Source organism: Nymphalis io, chromosome 8 (genome assembly GCF_905147045.1).
Source record: "Nymphalis io chromosome 8, ilAglIoxx1.1, whole genome shotgun sequence".
Lineage (NCBI taxonomy): Eukaryota > Metazoa > Arthropoda > Insecta > Lepidoptera > Nymphalidae > Nymphalis > Nymphalis io.
The window spans coordinates 3,237,087-3,259,657 of NC_065895.1; the positions used below are offsets into that span (position 1 = coordinate 3,237,087).

Here is a 22,571-nt window from a genome sequence, read left to right on the forward strand (position 1 = left end):
TTTGTCTTTTGGCTTATGTCATAATTGTCATTTGTAGTATATATTTTTAGGTTATGATTACTAAAATCTAAATACTAAATAGACAATTGGTGACCATGTCGTTATTAAAGTTATTACAGAACAATACTAGAAATGTCCTCATAAAGTATAATGAATCACAGGTAATTTTTATATCTTCGAGAAAGTTAAGCATAGTGCCTTCAATTTACGGTAAGTAAACGGTAGTAAATTAGCTTTAATCGTAAAGCGTATTTATTTAACTTATTTATTTTTATTTAACAGTTTATTATTTTGTTTGCATTAAATCATAGATGGAGAAAATCCGGCACCAAAGTTTTTTTCATCTGGCATACAAATATTACTTAAACGTTTAACTCGCCCCGATTATGCAAAAGTATTTCGTAAAAGATCAAACAGTAATGATCCTATGTTACAAACGCCGCAATATAAATTTTTAACCGATGAAGAGCTACAGATTGAAAAAGAGAAAGCTAATCAAAGTGCAGATCGTTTACTTCAAATGCCACCAGTTGTAAAGGTAAATATTATGTAAATTTTGAATGTTCCTATAAAGGCAACACCACAATTGATACATATTATCATTCATTTTTACAATGTTGAAACTAAACATAACTAAAACATAACACTAAAGATAATTATATACATTTCCATTGCAGGTCCATGAACCTATAAATGATGTTTTATCCAAAGATCCAGCATTAGTAGGCTTTGATTCCGCTAAATATTTATTTACTGACATTAGTTTTGGTGTCGCCAATGAACACAGACTAATTGTGGAAAGGTTTGTAAAAAAAGTCAATATTTCTTCTGTTATATTTATTTATATATAACATAAATTAACTATGATGATTCTTTCAGAGATCCTGATGGAATTCTACGCAGTTGTGACCATGATGTGAGAAAGAGACTGAATCAGGTTAGTTTACAAACTTATTCATAAAACACTTGTTTGCATCCCTGAGCTTCACTCATTGACAACCGTGTAGATGTTATGTAATGATTCGGTGTTATTTATCATTTGTTTTAAGTAGAACCTTAAAATATACCTTACTTATACATGTCTGTTTGTCCTGAGTCTGTAATTATCTTTATATATATATATATAAGTATGTATTTACAAAAGAAAAGTAGTATATGTAGTATATTAGTTGTCTCGTTTCCATAGTACAAGCTATGCTTAGTTTGGAATCAGATGGCCGTGTCTTCTTTTTCACAACTTTTAATGACTTATTAATTACTGCAATTGATTATATCATTATAAATTAAATTCAGCTAATATTATTATTATGATTACAGATATATTTCCCAATGATAGGTCGAAAAATTCGAGAGCCATTGATATTTGCAGATGAAGAAAAGTTACACAGCCTCCTAGATAGGCAAAAGTATGAGTATGTTCTAGACAGAGCTTGTGTGCAATATGAACCAGATGAACCTAAATTCCAAAAGGTCACTAGTATCACATACCAGCATATCGATACAAACATGCAATATGATCTGTTAAGGTAAGATTATAGTTTTATTTAGCAGATACTCTTATTTATAATTTTCTAGTTTCTGTGCGCAGCTTTAACTGCAAGAATGTGTGCATAAAAAAAAGTGGTATCTGTGAATCTTAACTGATGATCGTGGGATCAAACCCCGGCAAGCACCACTGAGTTTTCATGTGCTTAATTTGTGATTATAATTCATCTCGTGCTTTATGGTGAACGAAAACTGCATGTGGCTAATTTCACTGAAATTCGGCCACATGTATATTCCACCAATCCGCACCGGAGCAGCATGGTGGAATAAGCTCCAAACCTTTTCCTCAAAAAGGGAGAGGAGGTCTTTAGCCCAGTACGGTACAGTAGAGTGTGTACATGTGCGTGGGGAGGGAGGGCTCATGTGTTAGCAAGTTCTCAAACACTAAGCACATAGACATGCTAATGAAAAGTTAGCTATTACTTATCGAATAGTGTTCCAAGAAATTAATAAGTTAATCACGTTATTAGCAACAAAACTTAAGTTATACATTTATTTTTTTGGTTTAGATCTACACGTCACTTTGGGCCTCTCGCGTTCTACTTAACATGGCACAAAAGTATGGACAGTCTAATGTTTGAATTGGTACAGACTGGAGCTATAAGGGAGGCTATCTTGCTAATGTCACTTCGTCATGCTATACATGGAGATCTGAAAAATGGTGTAGATAGTGACACCCTTGTCAAACAGGTTAATTAGTTCTTCTTAAATTAAAAAAAATAATCGTCTAGGGCTGTTGCATCTTCTCGTATTTTTTTTTAAATTACAGTAATATTCATACATTTAATTCAGCTAAGAGATATATTTCAATAATGTCAAGTAAAATATGAAAATTTTTAAACATTTTTCAAGAATTCTGCCCTTGAATTTGTATACAAAATTTCATGACGATTGGTTATGTAGTAAGATGTGAAAATGTATCAAACAAACTAACTCACTTTCGCATTTATAATATTAGTAATCCTTACACCATCTATAGTAGTGAAAAAAATAAGAATGATATTCTTATTATTAGATTAAAAATCATATTATGACAAAAACGTATATATTGTGATGACTTTACTTGAGATATGTATATATACAATAACATTAATGAATGAATATTAAATGTTTTCAGATTTTAACCACACCAGTTCAATTATCAAAATCGGAACATCTCACAGAAGAGGACATCCAGCTCGATAATAAATGTATTGAATGTCTGGATGCGTACATTGTCAACAACTCTACTATGAAGAGCCAGCAAGGACTCGCATTGCAAGGCTTCAGAGAATATTATCAACAGATGATTGAACTTAGTCGAGGCTTGAAAAAAGCGCATGGAACGGCTTGAATATAATAATATATTAAATTAAATGTTTAGATAAGTAATTGACATTTCATTTTCAATATTTTATAATAATATTCTATTATAATTTCAATATTTTAATATAAATACATTATATAAAGCAATTTGTACTAATATGTGTGTAGAAAATTTGTTTAAAGTGCTGGCTTTTATGTCATGACAAATTGAAAAATTCATATTATACACTATATTATCCATACTCTTTTCTTTAAGTGGAAAGTGGTTATAGACAAAATTTGATGTGACTGTCATTTTCGATTTATTTATATTTTTAGTCATACGAATTATGCCTTTCTATCAAAAACCGAAAACTTTTACACCTTTATTATTAGCAGCTGAAAAAAAAGCTATCAAAAACGGTGTACATAAGGCAATCTTTACATCTCGTTTCGATAAATATGTTGGCGATTGGAAGAAAGATTTAAAAGAAGGTAGATTGTTGAAAAATGTAATATTATGCATTTACAGACTTTTTAATAAATACTATAACGTTATACAGGCAAAGGTTTTTTTTTAACATACACTGGAAAATTATACGAAGGAGATTGGTATAAAGGTTTTAGGTTAGCAGTTGTTTTCTACATTCAACAAGTTTCTTAAAGGTCACATCACTCTGTAAGGACATTATTTATGTTTAAAGGCATGGGTTTGGAACTCTAAGTAATAAATTGTCCAACGGGACGTTTAGTCTAGAATATAGAGGTGATTGGGTAAAGGGAAAACCGGAAGGAGTAGGTTGGCGGTATTACGAAAATGGAGATGTTTACTTTGGATTTTGGAAAAAAGGCCATCGACATGGTTATGGGAAAGTATGGTATAAAGACCATACTTTTTACGTCGGCTATTGGAATATGGATAAAAAAGATGGACTTGGAATGTTTGTTCAAGGTATATACATTTTCACTTGAATATAAATTCAAATAATATAAAGTAATTATTGAGGTTAACACTTTCATCTTAGACGTTTCAACTAGTTTATTTTAAGCTTAATAAAAATAAATTTGTAAAGTGTAGTTCATTAAAAATCAATAATCCTTTTAATACTTAAGCAAAAGTCTTTTTAAATTGTTAATTTGAAGCAGATCTTGCTTTACTGAAGCTTTACTTGATTGAAGGAAAACAACGTTAACCCCCCGTTATTTATTTTACTATTTCACAAAAAATATACTTACGTAGATGTTAAATAATATTACTAACTAAGACTAATATAGATTGATATGTAATTCCTAAATATTTAGCAAACGGCAATCGTTATGAAGGTCACTGGGTTGATGACTTCAGGGAGGGTTTAGGTCGTTTCTACCATTTACACACTGGTCAGCTGCAAGAAGGGTGCTGGAAGCGCGGAGTGTGTATTCAATCGAAGATGTGTGATATCATTATCCGTCAATATTGCGATCTACCCACACCGTATCCTATTCCGCAGGTAATCACTATAATGGGACAAATGCAAATAACTCTAAAAATTAGCACTTGCGTCTCGCTCTCGCGTTCACAATTTACATTACAACATAAGCAAATGATCGTGTGCGTAAAATTTTCTGAACCAATACAATGGTCTCATGAACTAGTCAACCCAACATTGAACAACCGAAGATTGAACAGGCGTATACCACACGATCATACGTGTTTTCCCAAGCACGGCAGTATTGCACTGCCAAATTTTTAAATTGCCGAAACAGAAATAGTCGAAACTTTTTTTTCAGGACTTTGGAATTTGCAGTACTCATTAATAATCAATTATAATAATAAATATACCCCATTGCCCACGTATTAATAATCGTTATCGTGGCTTTAAATCCGGGCAAGCATTTCATTTTTTGTATGCTTAATGTATACCTTTATATTAATTCATCTCGTGCTTGGTGGTAAAAACAAAACATCATCAGTAACCGTGGAAAATGTATCGGATGTAATTCTCTGTGATGTGTGCCAAGAAACTTCACCGACCGACACCTCGGATGGAGCAACGCAGTGTCATTGACCTCAAACGATTATGCACAATATCTCACATATTAATTAAAATGATAATCCTAGTTAATCGAAAACTAAGTATTGTTTTAGGTGGCACTTCAAAATCCACGTAAACTTCTTGATGAAAGTGAATTATGGCTAAAAAAAAAAATACGGGAGATCGATGAAAACTTAAAATACTGCATTGACAAAATGTAAGGTTTATTGCGAAATACAATCAGATCATCATATATATTACAAAATTGTTTAAATTATCATTAAATGATATTATATTTAATAAACCTTATGTAAAGGAAATACACAGAAATTTATTACTATGTCATTATCATATCACAGTAAATTATTTGATTACTTAAGTAACTTACAATCAGTAATGTAATTTTAGTTCAATTAAGTATTTATATAAATTTATAGAGCTGCTTATATACATCGTTCAGTTATTGGTAACATTGTTTATGAAATAATTTACAAACTCAATATTCTTCTATTGTAATAAGTTTAGTAACAAAATTAGTCAATTTTTATATATTGTATAACTTAGGAAGACCAGCAAGTGGACCGCCTGATTGTAAGTAATTCCAGCCGCCTATAGACATTGGCATTGTAAAAAATATAAACTACCATTTACGTACGCCAATGAGACGCCTCGGGAATAACTTGTGCTGTAGTTACACTCGTTCACTCACCCTACAAACCGGAAAACAACGACTTACAAACTTACATATAATAGTTTTATTCTGTTCTCTTAAGTAACAAAACATAAGTAGTAGTAGTAAAAAAACATTGTAAAAGAGGTTGATAAAAAAACGTTTACAAATTCAATTCATTATTTAAATATGCCCTTATTAAGTTACATTTCATTATTTAAATATAATAATTCAAATAAGATTTAATTATTATAGCATATTTACTTTTTTACATTTTTTTTTTTGATGACAAATATAGAAATTAAATTATGATAAAATTTGATATTAGTACTATATATATATAGTATAAATAACAATTTTTAGCTTGAAAATGTAATTGACATTTTTAACAAATATTGTAAATTATTTACATAGTTTTATAAATGATACAATTTCAGTATTATAACAAGATTCAATACCGTATTCATGAAAAAATATACGCATTTTATTGTTGGACCGAATTATTAATAATTCACTGATGTTATAAATGAGACTTGGCAACACCAAGGACACATTCAAGGGTATTTTTTATACATTTTAGCTTATTTTACAATTATATAAATTTTGAGGCACCGATTACAGTGTAGTGTAGCAATTGTGTTGACTTTCTGTTCAACTTGATATCCGTGTATTCATGCAGTTTATCGCTATTTTGCTTAATGTCGTGTTTCTGTTAAATTATTGCGACACGACTTTAAATAAATCGTGCATTTAAAAACAATATTGTTCTCTATAAACTTAAGTCTCACTTGCTTAATATCGGAAACAAAAGAATAGAGATGGTTTCAACGACATATTCTCATTTGAATAATAAAACAATATCATAGCAGATATGAATGATAAACGTTTTATTATTTGCGTCTCCGTGGCGCGCGTTTATTCTGCATACGTGTTAATATACGAAGCTGAAATATTAATCACGTTTGCGATGTTTAATTTGAAAAATGCGATGTTTTTAATTATATTTTTTAATGTTATATATTTTTCTATCTACAGTCTACTGGTGGTAGGGCTTTGTGCAAGCTCGTCTGGGTAGGTACCACCCACTCATCAGATATTCTACCGCAAAACAGCAATACTTGGTATTGTTGTGTTCCGGTTTGAAGGGTGAGTGAGCCAGTGTAATTACAGGCACAAGGGACATAAAATCTTAGTTCCCAAGGTTGGTGGCGCATTGGATATGTAAGCGATGGTTGACATTTCTTACAATGCTAATGTCTAAGAGCGTTGGTGACCACTTACCATCAGGTGGCCCATATGCTCGTCCGCCTTCCTATTCTATAAAAAAAAAAAAAAAAAAGTCTATAGGTAAAATGTCTTATATGAAAATTTGCACCGAACGAGTCGTACCTTTTATGTAACCGTGTTGTTTATTTAGTCGAGGCGTATCGATAAGACCGACAACGAACATTATGTTACAATTTTATAGTCACGATTTACAAGTACCTACTTAATATACATATATAGTCCAACAAGATTAATATTATGAACACTTAAGACTACATATAATAAACAAAATCCCTGAATTTCAAACTATTTTCTTTGAGCAATCTTGATATTTAACGCTATATTCATTATTTCATTTTAAGAATGTAATGGACAAGGTTCACATACTATTGAAATTTTTTTAGAGATTCAGTTTCAACATATATTTCTATAAAATTACAATTCTATCACTAATATACTAAACAAGTAAAATATTATAATTTTTTAGAAATATATGTTTTCTTTTTTTTTGTTCTCATTTTATCCAGTTAAACCACGTGATGTTTTGATGTAATTTTCAAATTTCATAAGGCATTATTTTATCTGTTAATTTTGCTATCGAATGTTACATCTGTACTTAGAAATAAAACGTATTTTCATAATAAAAGCTGTAAACAGAATCAAAAGTTTTGTCATCACACACCTTATAAACGCGTAAAATTAAAATTACTAATCTAATCATTGCTTAGCACAAAATTTGTAATTGTGCAATAAATTGGCACCAAATAAGTACGCTCGCTGATAAGTACTCGTTATTAGCATAATTACGGTAAAAATATTCTTTGTAACTCGCAAACGAACTATTAACTGCACCAAATTAAGTCTATCGAATTAACACATAAATATATATTTCAAACCTATTTATAGTTACCCCGACTGTTATAAAAAATATTTAATTTTAATATATACATGTATATATAAAAATCCGATATATTAACAATAACAAAGGATCAGACAGACCTATTCTGGTCTAAAAGTGTTAGATTATTCATCCTCGAGTCATGATCGCCTAGTTCTATTTGTTCCTTGAGCAGTTCCAATTCTTTGATACCTGTGACTGTCACTTCATACTTATGCGTAGCCAGCGACATGTAGAAATGGATCGCGAACGCTAAAAATACTATCATAACCGGTATTAATACGACGCAGGCAGACCACGCGGCCGTTTCGCTCAGATCGTAGAACTTCACCCAACAAAGTATGGCTATCTCTACTAGAAACAAAATTAGGCCGAGCAAGGTTGAAAACGCCCAAGCGATTTCGATATACCAATGCAGTCTTTCGTGTGGAGATTCGTGGACTAGTGATATGCTGTGGAGATTGCCGACGGCCTCTATGTTTGGGAGTATACAGGTGCTGATCATGAGCGCCAGCATGTGAACTGCTACCAACAACGTGGTGCAAACTGTGAAAGCTACCAGCATAGCCGGGGGTACTTTGGTTTGAGACGGCGGGTTCAGCTGCACTTCAACCATTGCTACCTGTTAAAGATTATTATTTATTCGGTTCATTATTTTAGAAAAATAATACGTTTCTGTAAGATATTATTACCGTTATTATCAAATTTATTACTAATGTATTGAGCAAAACGATTATAACATCGTTTAAAACACTAAATATTTTACACATTGTCTAATACAATATAGATATCACGTTACGATAGGTAATCAAACACATGCGCTTACGTTTAAATTATACCACTTTTTACTGTACAGATCGTTGTGTACATTAACACGAATAAATATATCCGCATAGTACATAAACACATACAAACATTTTTATCCAATACCCCACGGAAGTACACGCCGAGGAGCAAGGACGCCGGAAATTGACTATCGGATAGAAGAATATCGGCATCCATGTTTGTGATATAAAAACATATGTAGTACGTACAAAAATTAAAACAATGGTTTTATTATTTCGCATTCCTCATTTTGCGTATCGTATCGTATTGCGATTCGATATGATATCGGACAATATATAAATAATCTCATTAAAAATTATGTAATTATAAATTATCAGCTATAAAAGAACGAATCAAATTATTACTGTACCATAGCAAAACCTGAGAGAAGGGCTGAAGTCTTGCTTGACGCTTTAAGCTTTGCTCGGCTGAGTTGCAGCTTCCGCCAGGAGAGGTATGCTGGTGTGTGTAATGCATCTCCCGACTGTATTGGTGTTTCACCCGACATGACACACTTGTGCTATCATAAGAAAAGAAAAATTCTAGATGACTACATTTTCATATTATGTAGTTTTAAGCAATGCTATATTTTTAAATATTCATAGTATTTATTAATATAAAAATAAGGAAGGCTTATGTACTTCAATTTGGACTTATTCTGCAACTTATACAGTTAATAGAATATAATAACATCCAAATTGAAGCAGCGACATTCTACAATTAACATTGACAAAGAATGATTACAGCTTTGCCTTTATGACATTGTAACAACATTTAATAAATCATCCACAGATACATGTAGAATTAATTTCCTTAAAATAAAACATCAATCCCTAAAAATGTTTATCAAATTAATATTATTTCAATGTGCTATTGAGAAGCTGGTGTTATAAAATAAATAGGGGTGTATATGAGTAGTGAGTGAGAGTAAATAATGTGTTTTTACAACTAGTTGCTTTGAAGGGATATATAATTGAGGTGAAAAATAAAAATGAAAATTAAATTAAGAAGGATTTGGTATGACCTTATATTATAAATTACTTTGACAATCATATTAACAGAAATAATTATTAATGCTTTGTATATATCTAATAAAACTGTATATTTAGACAAAATTCAAATGATAATTGTCAAAATTATTTCTAATATTGGTTTCATCATGTGAATAAAAAATAAAAGATAGCGGTTGAAAGATCCTTTAGAGAATAGAATATCGTACAGACAGTTTTCATTAAAGTAAGCCATTGTATACTTAGATTTCAAGTTGTTAATTATAAACCAAGTGACAAATATTGAAGTATGTAAATTACATACATTTTATTTATACAAGAAAATTCATCAATGGAAACCTAACACAGTCAAGAACAGAATATATTGATATAAATATTTATAAAAGGTATATTATTTTTAAAAATAAAAAACTTCCCTCAAAAGTATTGCCATATATACACATTGTTTAACACAAAGCCTTTTACTACTACAGTTCCATGAAACAGCACTACACCCAACAACACTACAAAGCACATTTTGATTAAGTTAACAGGACACCCAATTCATTAATTGTAAGGTTTTTTTTTTATAAGGATTGACAGTTAAAATGACAGCTAATGATTAAAGCCCTTCTGCCCTGTTGAATGCTATTCATAAACTCACTTTTATAAAAATAAATAGATGAAACACGTCTCAGGATGTGCAGGATATACCAAATACTAAGACTTCATAAAAGACCTGTCATCAATACCACTAAGGGAAAAAAATAAAAATTAGCAAGAACAATAAAAAAATTGTTATGAAAATTTATAATTCCTTAAATATAAAACTAATAAACTGTATGTGTATAAAAACATTATATGCTGTAATATTAAATCTTTTCGATATAAGCTGTGTAATTTATATATAAAAAAAATTATAGTAAGATCTAATTGTTAAGTAACTAATACAGAAATTATTTCAAAATATTGGTACAATTATAAAGCAAAGTATTAGGAAACTACAACAAAATGTTAACAGAAAAGTAAATACTTATATAAACAACATACCTTAGTCAGATTTGGACACCAGTTATTAGAATAACTGTAACGACTGGTCGGAGGCCCGTAGTGATGATTATTGCCGACAGTACTGGCTGACCAAACAGACATACCTAAACAAATTGCAAGACAGTCCTTCAAATTAAGAGGACGAGGTCAATTTTATTCTAATAATGTTAGGTATTCCATAGGAATATTTTAATGTTGAATTTTTGACCGATTATATTAATGAGGTCTAAATTAGTTACAAGAAAAATAATACATTTTTGAACCATCAAAAATAACAATTAGTAAAATGACGCAAGCACATACGTAAGATGACAGATGAAACAAAATGTGTACACACTTGAGATAATATATACGAAAAAGTTTTATAGAAAATAATCTACTCAGACTATTATTATATGTAATAAAAAATAGCATCCCAAATATTTTAATAAAAGTGTGGTAGTAATAATACATAATTGTGTTGTAGATTGTTTTAATTATTAGTACGTTCTAGTATCCGAGTGTACAATGCAGACTGGGAGTAAGAAAGATGGATAGATTTATCTTACTCACTTTTGTAACGGTATTGTGTCCGTACGGGAGTGTCCAAGAAAGTCGGGCGCACGGGTGAACGAGAATGATAAGCGATTTGCTTTGCTAGTGGATAATGTAGGTCGGATATTGCGTTTGTTTTGGTTTATTGTTGGCTATATGTTGTGAGTTGATGTTAATTGTCTGGTTTGCGCCCGGTGATCCGTGAGATTTAAGAGATACTGTGACAGGAACATACTGTAAACATTTGATCTGTGGTTAAGTGCTCTTCCTATTTGTTGAACGTCGCGATGGCTGAAGCTGCAGCAGCTGCTAGCACCAATCCTAATGCCGAGATTGTGCGAGGTCAGGTCTTCGAAGTTGGCCCTAGATACAAGAGCCTCCAATACATTGGCGAAGGAGCCTATGGCATGGTTGTGTGAGTAATTTTAGACCTAATATGAAATAGCTATTAATTAAATTATGATTTTCCTCAATCCTAACTCTTAAAATTATTAAATGCTTAGTTTTATTAGCAGACAGGCTTATTTATTATATTTATTTATTAAAACAGTCCTTTGATAACCTAAAAATAAAGTTTGCAGTTTATAGTTTCAATTGCTACCTGGTTGTAAAAGTTTCTAGCACAATCAAAATATAAAAGGTTATGTTTGTTTATTCAAATTACGAAATAATTTAATATATTTTTGACACCAAATGAGTATTTTAACATAACTTTAATATCTTATTTTGATGAAGTTTTTAAAAAAATCAACCCTTATGCTATACAACAGATTGATACAATTTAATTTTATTAATAATATTTAATTACTTAGAATTAAAAAAAAACCTTTTTCTATAAAACTACAGCATTATTGTTAAAATATATTAGTGAATAGTGTTTTTTTAAGTTGATTACAGACTTATCAGTTATCTGTGACATCATTCTAACATACCCACTTATGTTTATCTGTTGGACAGATCTTTTATATGTAATAAATTAAATTATAATTGTTTGTTTTTAAATATATTAAACTATTTAGTGTATATCTTACTGAATACAATTAAAATGTTAAATAATAATACTAAATAAATTTCATTAATTATTGCCACAAGTGTAAAGGTATTCTAAAATATTTATAATAAAAAATATATATAGAAAATCCATTGATTTTTATTTTCTGAATGCTCTAGGTAAATTACAATAAAGCCAAAAAAGTTGAAAACCGCATATCAGATATAAAAAAAAAACGTATTGACAAAATGTGTAAATTTAAAAAACTTTATTGCATATTTTTAATAGATTTAGATGGTGTTCGATTAAACTGTTTAATTTTTTAGTCCACATTATAATACTGAATTGTCTATAACTTGACTAAATTTTTCAACTTATATGAATATACTACAGTAGTACAGTAACAGCCCACTCCCTTTTCGTGAGAAGGTTAATAGTGAATATACTACCACCATATTTGAGAAACTGATGATAGCTCAATTAAATGTTGACGAGAAGATAAAATCCATTCACTATTAAACAAAATGCTGTATGTACTACTGCTACTATAATTATTTTATGATATATGTATATAAATGTAATATCTTAGTCTATACAAAATGTCTTAAGTTTTAAAAAAAATTCTTTTCTGAGAAATGTTTATACATTTCATGTGTGAAAAAAATTCACATTTAACTTGTACTCACATGAAATGCCTTATCACAATGCTAAGTGTTTAATCAGAAAAGACTGTAAATACGCGATTATGACTATGTTTATCGGATTATCAAAGCTGACTGGTCTTCCAATGAAATATTCAGAAATAAACAAACTCGAAACTCGACAAAAAACACGATCGTTAAATATCAAAAAAAGAACATGCGACTTTGACTACATAAAATATTATAATGTATTAGCTAGGTCCGTGACTTCACTAGTGTCATTAAATTTTGCCCATAGAATCAGTAATATTTAATCAGGTCCCAGGCAATCTATGACAAGTTTCATTATGGTCGGTTTTGTGGTGCAGTCGTGAATAGGTATGAAACAGACAAATAGCTACTTTCGTATTTGTAATATGTTCGTCAAACAATTGGCTTGTATAGCCAATCGAGTCATCGAATGTCAAATTGGTTTATTACAGGAAAAACTGCATTTTACGAAGGCGTGACCGATTTCGTAAAATCTGTTACATTAATAAATATTGCCTTTAAAATGCAGACATATCGTTTACATCTCGAGTGTCGTGCTTGTTATTTTTATTAGAATTTCTCACCATTTTATTGTGTTATATAAACAAAAAGTACACGAGCTCAAATGAATAATCTAGAATTATATATATTTTGATTTTTGTTTGTTTGTTTAATTATAATTACTTTAAAGAATAGATAACAAACGAAAAACTGCTTTATATTTACTGGCAAAGGTATTGTTTGTCTGACTGTATTGCTATTACGAAATTACGTCGTATCTTATGATAATCATATTTGTCTAGACCAAGTATATATAAAGTTTCTTATGGGCCGTAGTACAAGTTATGAGTTTATTCTATCATCTTGTGCCTACAATATCTAGATCGTTGTATCCAGTATTGTATGGATAAATTATGTAAATAGCCTTTGTTACCAAATAAACGTCTTATATTCTATTGAGCAGTACAACAACAAAAAAAAATACGCTCGGATATTATATACGGATATGACATAGAGAGTCGGATACGACTGTATTCCTATCGAGTCTTGGGCATCCATCAAATTCCGGTCACGTACAAACGCTCTCCCTGTACAATAATCATCTTCAAATAACGAAATCTATTTCGTAATAGTGCGAGTGAAGCTATTCATATTGATTTATTCTATTCTAATTGTTTTTATTAAAAAGAGATTTAAATTTATAACATGAAATTACAAAATAATAGTCAATTCTATTTACGTAAATACGGACTAAGTATAATAAATTAAAATCATACATAATATTTTGAAACATTGTTTACCATTTTTACAAACATATATGTAATAAAATATATATAATATGTATTTAGACGAGCTTGCGATATAAAATTCGCATGGTAAGAAATCAAACGTTCGGTATTTTGACGCGATGAGGAGCGGATTTAAACCTTGCAAATAGAAACCCAGCGGGGTTACATAAGTTCTTTAAGGCAGATTGAAATTTAAAAACAATTATTTTACACATATGTAGCCGTCACAAAAAATAGGCATATTCAAGTTAAATTCACATTCCGAATTCCTGCGAAAATGTACTAGCTCTCGAATGGCAAAAAATTCTTCATATTAAACATTTAATTTATAGCATAGTTTAGTGTGTTTATTAAATATTTTATTTTATTATCTACTTACTTTATTTAACGTGTCAAGGGACGTTTAATTAATGTAAAAGAAACGTAAACTTACAAACTATTAATTTATGGGAGACGAAGCAAGATTGTTTTCACTCAAAATATTAATTATTTACCAATTTTATCTTCCAAGTTTAGAGTTTCGTAAATCCTTGATTATTAAATTTTGACTCGAAATGTTTATGCATATTGGATTGCCATTTAATAATTCTGATGTCATAAAATGTACCGAGCTTGTTTTAATTTTGTAAATGTATAAAAATATTTTATTTTGATAGTATTTATTTTGCTAAAACGTATTTGTTGTAGACATTAGTTAGTATATTTCAAGTTAAAGTTTTCTCTTATTTAAAATAGGAACGTAGACGGCCTGATGGTAAGTGTAAGAGAAATTAATCAGTCTTACATAACAATGCGTCAACAACCAACCAACCTTTGTATCTAATTACTCAGCCTTCAAACTAGAACACAGCAATATCAATGTATTACTGTTTGTCAAAAAACTTAATGAAGAAATGATACCCCGACGTGCTTGTACAAAAAATAATAAGCTTTATATGATAAAAAAAATAGTGTAAGATGTCGAGAAAATGGCCACAGCCTTTGGTTGATTGTAAAAAAAAAAAATTCTTACTTTTCTTACGCTGCTAATAATGAAAGTTGTCTTCTTTTAATGTATATTTACGCTAGAATAAAGCAGCGACAAAATACAAGGCGTCTTGAACTTACCGTCATTATCATTTGCTTACATTTATCTCATTTATTTGGAGTGAGCGCAGTGCGTGAACAGTTAGAAAAATGGATTTGGAAAACGTTAGCGGCCACGGAATTCTTGTCGGTCTTATATAATTGGCGGAAATACTTCAGTTTGCAGGTTAGTTCCTCGTAGGCATGATACGGGTTGACGTGCTAAAATACTTGCCGAGCGGCAGAAGCGCTTAACTAAAATTCCATTAGTCGGTTCTGACGTTTAACACTTTTTGGAATGTAGCAGCTTCATTCTTAGCCGTCTGAATCACACGGCATACTTACTTATAATTAGTAAAATGCATATATTTAGTAAAGATAGTAGAACCACTTGGTGGTTGGGGTTTGTGCAAGCCCGCCTCGTGTATCGCTATGTCTTCGTTTGCACCGCATGCGTGATTCTTTGCGGTCGGCTCTCTACTTGCAATCTTCCCGAGGTATCTCCCAAAGCAGCCATGCCCTGAATTCATTTGCACTAGTCGCAAAGATAGTGGTGCTCGTCTTTCCAACCATTTTTGCAACATTGGTCGAATTGATCCGATCATAAGGTGACCAGCAGTTGATTCAGCTAGTCTGTTCTTCCATTTTTAAAGGAGTAGCGCCCGTTTTTCGGCCCTCCATCTCCTCTCCGTCGTTGGTGTGATGTAGATACCGCATTCTGGTGCTCAATGCGTCGGTGTGCAAGCCCGCCTGTGTAGGTACGGTAAACTCATAACATATAAGTCAAACAGCAATGGACTAACCATTGCTGCTTGGATTGTATTGTTTTGTTCTGGTAAGCGAGTCAGTGTAACTACAGGTACAAGAGACATAACATGTTTTTTTCCAAGATTATTGCCGTATTGTTGATGTAAGGAATGGTTAATATTTCTTATGCCGTAAATATCTATGAGTTGCCACTCATCAGGTCATTGCCATGACCACTTGCCATTGCCCCGTCCACCTACTTATTTATTCTCCTTGTAATATTTTAAGGCAGAGAGCCTTACAGAGATCTAGAAATTAATGTCATTTACTTTAAAGATCGCACACGACGACGATAATATAAAAAGAAAAACTACAATATTATAATATAAAACATTACGGTATATTTAGGTATAATAAACGGGTCGGATACGATAATATACACAAGTCTATGGTCTAATACGTCTTCCTTGATTAATTATTGATTATTAATTATTATTAAAATATAAGCATTGACTTTATATTACGCTTCCGTCTATATACATACATATGTATAATTAATTTCGATATATCTGCCTAAGATTATTACATTTCGACACCCTTTCATGTAAAAGATTTCAATACCTTATATACTTGTATAGTCAGTTTACAGTAACTGTTATAACGTTTAACCGATCGCCATAACAAAGGCAGCACAACGTTTGCCGGATTTTACCTGTATTCGTATAAAACGTTTATATCTGTCGGTATCGTAAGATACCGTAAGATGAAAATATATGCTAACTTTGCAGTAATGTTCCATTAAATTGTATGGTAAACGATATATCTTCATATGAGTATCAGGCAATTTATTTCTTCGGTTTATAGAAATCACTGTTTTCTTCCAAAAGTATACGTATATCTGTAGATTCAATTTTGACTTGATATATGGGAATGTGGCTTACAAAAATCCTGTGGTTTTAGATCGGAAAAAGGATATTTTAACATCGCTACGGAAAGAACGATTAATTCAACATGAATGAACACACGAACTTTAAATTACCTGTAATCGTTTTACGTTGCGCAATGCTACCCAGCAATAAGTCTTTGACGTTCTTGATGTATGCTTAAATAAAAAATATCAGTCAACAATTTCAGATTTTCTTCAACTTCGCTTATATAAGAAGTATAAAATATTATTTCGTCAAAGATACACACAGTAGGAATGATATATTTGCTGAAACTTATTTCAGCAAACTGTTTAGAGTAAGAATAATATTAGATGTATATATGTATGTATATATGTATGTATATAATGTATTCAGTATTAAATTCACCATTCATTCAACAACAACAAATATTCGAAAAATGACACGGTCACGAGTCTGTGGATCTACAAATAATAATAAGAAAAAAAAGTATACTGGCTCACTGAACCTTTAAACCGGAACTCAGCATTATAAATAATTATGGCTATTAAGGGTTACAAGGGTTATAGCTAACGACTTACGAACCTGTAGTACCATTAATGAAAGTAAAAAAGTTAATTAAGCCTGTAAATGTTCCGTTACTGGCCTAAGGCCTCGTCGCCTTTTTTTTGAGGAGAAGGCTTCTCCTAAGGATTCTTAAGCACTGACAAGTAAATGAAAAATAATTAAATGCTTCACAGTCGACGGACCACATTATGTTACCGTGCCCCGGGGTCCGGAAACAAACAAAAACTAAGAGCACGATTAATACCCGCATAGCCTGTATTGTGTAAGTTAAAATAATCTTTATTTGGGGATCGAATTCGATACAGCGCAAAAGCAAGTTGCAGTGATCACTTCCCTAATCTGTGGTCAAATTATTATTTAACCTTTTTTTATAAATATAAAATAAGTTTATTATAATACTCACTTAGATATGTGAATAAATTGTCACGTCGAAAGATTACTTATGATGTTTCCTCGAAATAAAAAATTCTACGCTGTATTTTTTTTTCTTTTTTCTCATATTTAAAAACTGATTCATTAATTAATAAAAAGATCAAGTTACTGTAAGTTACAAAAATAATTATTAAATATGCATTCTTCTATAAAAGTGAAGTAACTGCCTGTGAATGTCCTATTACTGGGCTAAGTTCCTCTTTTTGAGGAGAGCTTTTGGAGCTCATCCCTACCACGGTGCACCAATAACTCGCATTGGTACACGATTCCTTACGATGTTTTCCTAGGCCAAGTACGAGATGAATTATAAAGACAAATTATCCGCATGAAAATCAATGGTGCTACCTTATGGTGTCCTGGTTTCAAGCCACAAATTTCGGTTAGACATCACGTGTCTCCAACAACTTGTCATCTCAGCTATACATTATGCTATCATGGTTGAGTGGAATTTGAATAGCTGTAACTTTTATCTTTAATATTATTTCATATGCCATGGGGTCTGAAACACACACACATGTATAAAAAATTGTATATTTATTTAAACAACGTTTCGAGTTCATTTTGTTTTTAAAGTGCCTAGTATGGGTACGGTTTTTATTATGCTGCGAAATTAAAAAGTAATCGTACGCTTCGTATAAATTTCGTGCAGCTGTTGTCTAAGGCTTTTTTCCGTATTAGTGTAGGTGGCCCGGACGTTATTTCCAATTGTTCTTGTTACTTTTATTAAGGGATAGGGGTCGATACATTGTAATCGTAGACAATGTTGCAATTTTGACGTCACAATGTATCACAGCTGCTAAACGCTTAGCAAATAAAAAAAAAGTCAAACATGAAGAGATTGGTAACATAATCAATAATAATATTAACTGCCTAATACTAATATGACTCATTAGTCTTGTGGCTAGATATAAGACCGCAGTTCTCGAGGTCTTGGTTTCAAATCCCAAGTCAGGCCGATAAAAAGTTTTCAGTGAGTTTTTCTATCAAGAGATTCTCAGTAGCAGCCCGGAGTCTGCAAGTTGGAAGTGTGTACAATCTCATGCCTCGGAAAGCACGTAAAGCCGTTGATCCTGAGCCTGAACTCTTTCCGGTCAGTAAGAGAATAGAGTGCACCTGTGATTGCACACACACTTGTGCACTGTAATATGTCCTGCGCAGTTAGCTAATTTCTCTTGAGATTGGCCGCCGTGGCCGTAATCGATCAGGAGGACATCACTAATATTAAAAGAACTTTTATTTGTATGTTTATTTCAGTTTCACGCCGAAAACTACTCCGTTTTATATGGATCTGTCATATTATATTAGTTTATATTTTCAGCTATGTATGAAGCCATATAAAAATAGCTTAATACTTATAATTATATTACATTATATACTTACTAAATAAGATGCTTGGATTTAAGCTCGGGTTCCAACTTAGGACTGGTCAAGAATAATAAATAATTTGGAACCAAATTGTAAATCTGATTTATTTTAAAAGAGCAACTACGCGAATTTCTTAACGTTTCTTCTCGCTAAAGGCTGCTTTCCGAAACGTTGGTAGAGTTAATGTATTGTCGGTTCAAAAACGCTTCATTGTGAAATTTACTTTAATAAAATACATTTGTTTTGAATATGACCTAATCACACAGAGATTGTCGTTTCAGGCGCTTTTAAAGCGAACGCGGCTTAAAGTATAACAATTTAAAAACTTTGTATGAGAAAATTGTAGTGCTTCAAAATACACAATTCTACATAAAAGCAACATATAACATAACTCCCAGTAAAAACATTAGTAAAGTATTATAAAGGATATAATTAACCCGTCGGGACAAGCAGATAGATGATAAATGAAACTGTAAAGATTGCCACTTCGCTGTAATAACGAGCATATCTCCCAATAAACTGTGTCTATAGTCTATGAACTTTCTAGAAGGACAAGTAAAAAAAAGTTTTCTTAGAATCAGGGCCATTGGTTTGTTTTAAGATTAGCTATGACAGTCACTCGGTTACGAGTATATACGCTGATTGATGATAAGATAAAAAACTAATTATATTCATTCATATCTATTTAATAAATCAGTTGCGATAATATCAGTACAAGTAAAAACAGCCGATATAGATTTCATTTATTCAATTGTTTTCTATTTTAATGATCTATGGAATGATATATGAAAAGATAGCTCTTTTATGTATTTCATAAAAAAACGAGAATTTATAGCATAACTTAAAATTATTTATAAGAATTATCTCTACCAGAAACCTTAATATAATTGGTTATTTATTTAATAAAATACTTTTTTCGCCCGTGTTACGCTCGGCATTAAATTATTGTAGAACAGAATAATAATTAAGGCCAGAGATTAAATAGTTATAATGAAATTTTCATTATAACTATTTAATGATTTGAAAAATATATCTGCATATCGGTGCAAGAAATCAAATAAAATAAATAAACTGAAATCCAATTAAGAGTCAAATTTCACGATTGGTGTCTAAATAAACTGGACGATTAAATATAGTATCAAATTTCACGTTTTCTATATTATTCATTCTTGTATAGTATGTAACAGAACTCCCACGAACCAAAGTATTGGAATAATGTTCATTCCTTTTAATAAAACTCGGTCGGCGATTGAGGAAACTTTAATCAGCTTCCGTCTCTAAAAATATATTACTGAAATGTGCACAATTTTACCTGAAATGACTTCGTAATAATATTGTTTATTTATATATGTAAAACAGCCGATTATTATTATTATAGTACATATAATTATCAACAATAATAATAATTTGTATAAGTTTTATTTCTGTTTAAAATTATCACCACAAGGCATTTCATTTGTATGTTCAAATCCAACCTCTTTGCTAGAAAATAAACCTTAAGTGTTTCCATTGAAATTTCTAGAAACGGAATCGATATCACGAAGATTAAACGAAAAATCTTTTACAAAAGAAATCTACGTCTTTTCACTTGATAGCAATGTTGCTCTCGTCTCGCCGCGTGAGTTATTCCGCTAGATTGCACTCTGGACCTCCGGGCACTACCACGACCTTGCCAAGCCAGCCATGAACGTTGATAATTTGTCACTTCGTTGGCTTCAACTCGCTACAATATTTTGCGTTTGGTGACAAATGTATGTTAATATTGATATGTTATAATATGTATATGGCCACCTCGGGTAATAACATTTGTGATATTGATCCTTATAAAATTCCGACGCTAGTCTAATATATCGAAACAACTAGATCAGCTAATGTAATCGAAATATCTATTGAGTAAAACCGATTTTAGTCTTAACTCCATTCTTACTCAAAGTACAAAGATAAGATGGCCCGAAGGAAGACGGATTTTTCCCAAAAAGTTTGATTACGTAAGGAGAAATATCGAGTAAAGCAGAGTGATAGATTAATCTCCGATTCCTCCTCAAAAGGAGAAGATAAATGTGCGTATTTACTCTCGATTTATTTTCTTGCTTTTTCCATCCACCCTGGGAATTAACCCACAACACAAATAGGTAATGTCGGGTATCGGTCGATAGGTCAAATGACGCGACAGGAGAAATTACACGGTCAAACGGACCGTGATTTCTATATCTCTATCTATCTTATATTACAAACGATTGATGGAATTAGTTGTGAACGAATGTATATTCTTTAAATATATTAATGACTTTTTAGATTAATTTTAAAATTATTTAAATAATTTACATTTGATGACGCAAAAATAGTCTAGTACGAGGTAGTCTTACGCTACTGTAATAATGGTCGTATTATATGTATATACAACAATTTTAATATAATTTTCATAGAGGTTTCTCTAATATGCAAGATGGCTTAATAAATTATCAGATGAGAACGAAATCGCTTTATTTTGATATTGATCTTATGAATGTAGGATTTTCCAAGACTTATTTATTAAATGCCGTTGACTCGACTCATAATCCGTAACATTATATTTAAGCACATATATATGGCTTAAGCGTATGAACTGTTTAATTTTAATAGCATTATATAGTACTATGCGGTCATTCGCTATTTACTATGTCACGTTCCTGCTAATTAGGTAAAACGCTACATACACATGTGATCTTTATTATTAATGGCTCAGTTTTTATAGAAGTGATTGCTTCAATTAACCTTAATTAAACATTGTGACCAGTCCGTTCGTTCACCTTTAATAACAAAGAATTTGGTTACTAAATAATATTATTATATGGTTCCGAATTTAATGTCTATACCGTACAGATTACTTCGTTATAACTAACTTATTTCAAAGGATTATTCGATTAGTTATTTCTTATATATAGACAACTAAAGTTGAATGTGTACTATTATAAAAGTCAAAGTTATTTTCTTATTAATTAGCAAGGAAAAAACAATATTTTAAGTGTATTCGTGTAAATACTAGATATCTTCTGAAATATGCTGTGAGTGTGTGTGTGAATGCCCTACACAACCATAAAATACATAATAAAATTTCAATTGAATTGATAAATTAAATTTTTAGAAGTCACTTTTTTGACTCATTATTGTTGTAATCGTATCTTTTTGTGTTTTTATTAATATGAGTATACATGTGTATCAATCTATATTTTTGTAAGTGTACTTGTATACTTATTAATAAGCATACCGTGAAGCTTAAAGGAAAACGTATTAAGTCTTCAAAGATAAAACGGACGACTTAGTTTCATGTTTATTCATACCACCATTGTTTAGCTAAGCTAGATGAGGATTAAGAAGTTGAAGCCGTTTTTGTGGTAGACGGAAGTAGACTCTGCAACGATTAGTTGTGACTCAGAGTATGGTGACATTACATCATCGTGTGTTGTCGTATTTAATTTTGCAT

The 22,571-nt window shown here is 31.1% G+C and overlaps 4 protein-coding genes across 5 annotated transcripts in view; 3 read left to right on the forward strand and 1 right to left on the reverse strand.

The window, feature by feature from the left end:
- Positions 1–25: 25 nt before the first annotated feature.
- LOC126770206 (28S ribosomal protein S22, mitochondrial) lies at positions 26–2,916 on the forward strand. Its single transcript, XM_050489467.1, has 7 exons — positions 26–210; positions 312–538; positions 678–802; positions 880–937; positions 1,318–1,526; positions 2,055–2,235; positions 2,663–2,916. Exons 1-7 carry the CDS (start codon positions 96–98, stop codon positions 2,876–2,878), a joined length of 1,131 nt encoding a protein of 376 aa, XP_050345424.1. The 5' UTR covers positions 26–95; the 3' UTR covers positions 2,879–2,916.
- A 137-nt stretch (positions 2,917–3,053) lies between these two features.
- On the forward strand, positions 3,054–5,111 carry LOC126770229 (MORN repeat-containing protein 3-like). Its single transcript, XM_050489505.1, has 5 exons — positions 3,054–3,324; positions 3,393–3,456; positions 3,534–3,781; positions 4,132–4,319; positions 4,958–5,111. The coding sequence occupies exons 1-5, from the start codon at positions 3,180–3,182 to the stop codon at positions 5,063–5,065; spliced, it is 753 nt and encodes a 250-aa protein (XP_050345462.1). The 5' UTR covers positions 3,054–3,179; the 3' UTR covers positions 5,066–5,111.
- A 693-nt stretch (positions 5,112–5,804) lies between these two features.
- On the reverse strand, positions 5,805–10,843 carry LOC126770226 (calcium release-activated calcium channel protein 1). 2 transcript variants are annotated; one of them, XM_050489503.1, is made up of 4 exons: positions 10,543–10,843; positions 10,157–10,246; positions 8,874–9,023; positions 5,805–8,300 (listed from the first exon to the last, which is right to left on the reverse strand). In XM_050489503.1, the coding sequence occupies exons 3-4, from the start codon at positions 9,009–9,011 to the stop codon at positions 7,770–7,772; spliced, it is 669 nt and encodes a 222-aa protein (XP_050345460.1). In that variant the 5' UTR covers positions 9,012–9,023; positions 10,157–10,246; positions 10,543–10,843; the 3' UTR covers positions 5,805–7,769. The 2 variants fall into 2 exon arrangements, with proteins under 2 accessions (XP_050345460.1, XP_050345459.1); XM_050489502.1 differs by lacking the exon at positions 10,157–10,246.
- Positions 10,844–11,108: 265 nt separating this feature from the next.
- LOC126770209 (mitogen-activated protein kinase 1) overlaps positions 11,109–22,571 on the forward strand; it is a 59,085-nt gene continuing 47,622 nt past the window's right edge. Inside the window, exon 1 of the mRNA XM_050489470.1 lies at positions 11,109–11,491. Coding sequence (XP_050345427.1) covers positions 11,364–11,491 — 128 coding nt within the window. The 5' untranslated portion in view covers positions 11,109–11,363. The remainder of the gene's footprint in view (positions 11,492–22,571) is intronic.

Bases quoted from the DNA above. Each gene is read 5' to 3' on its own strand.
- LOC126770206 (XM_050489467.1), top strand. From the start codon at position 96: ATGTCGTTATTAAAGTTATTACAGAACAATACTAGAAATGTCCTCATA. The intron at 211-311 runs GTAAGTAAACGG...ATTAAATCATAG, and splicing joins CATAGTGCCTTCAATTTACG to ATGGAGAAAATCCGGCACCA. The intron at 803-879 runs GTTTGTAAAAAA...TGATTCTTTCAG, and splicing joins CACAGACTAATTGTGGAAAG to AGATCCTGATGGAATTCTAC.
- LOC126770229 (XM_050489505.1), top strand. From the start codon at position 3,180: ATGCCTTTCTATCAAAAACCGAAAACTTTTACACCTTTATTATTAGCA. The intron at 3,325-3,392 runs GTAGATTGTTGA...AACGTTATACAG, and splicing joins GAAGAAAGATTTAAAAGAAG to GCAAAGGTTTTTTTTTAACA. The intron at 3,457-3,533 runs GTTAGCAGTTGT...TTATGTTTAAAG, and splicing joins GATTGGTATAAAGGTTTTAG to GCATGGGTTTGGAACTCTAA.
- LOC126770226 (XM_050489502.1), bottom strand. From the start codon at position 10,644: ATGTCTGTTTGGTCAGCCAGTACTGTCGGCAATAATCATCACTACGGG. The intron at 9,024-10,542 runs GTATGTTGTTTA...TTCTTATGATAG, and splicing joins GGTGTCCAAATCTGACTAAG to CACAAGTGTGTCATGTCGGG. The intron at 8,301-8,873 runs GTACAGTAATAA...AATCTTTAACAG, and splicing joins TTCTCTCAGGTTTTGCTATG to GTAGCAATGGTTGAAGTGCA.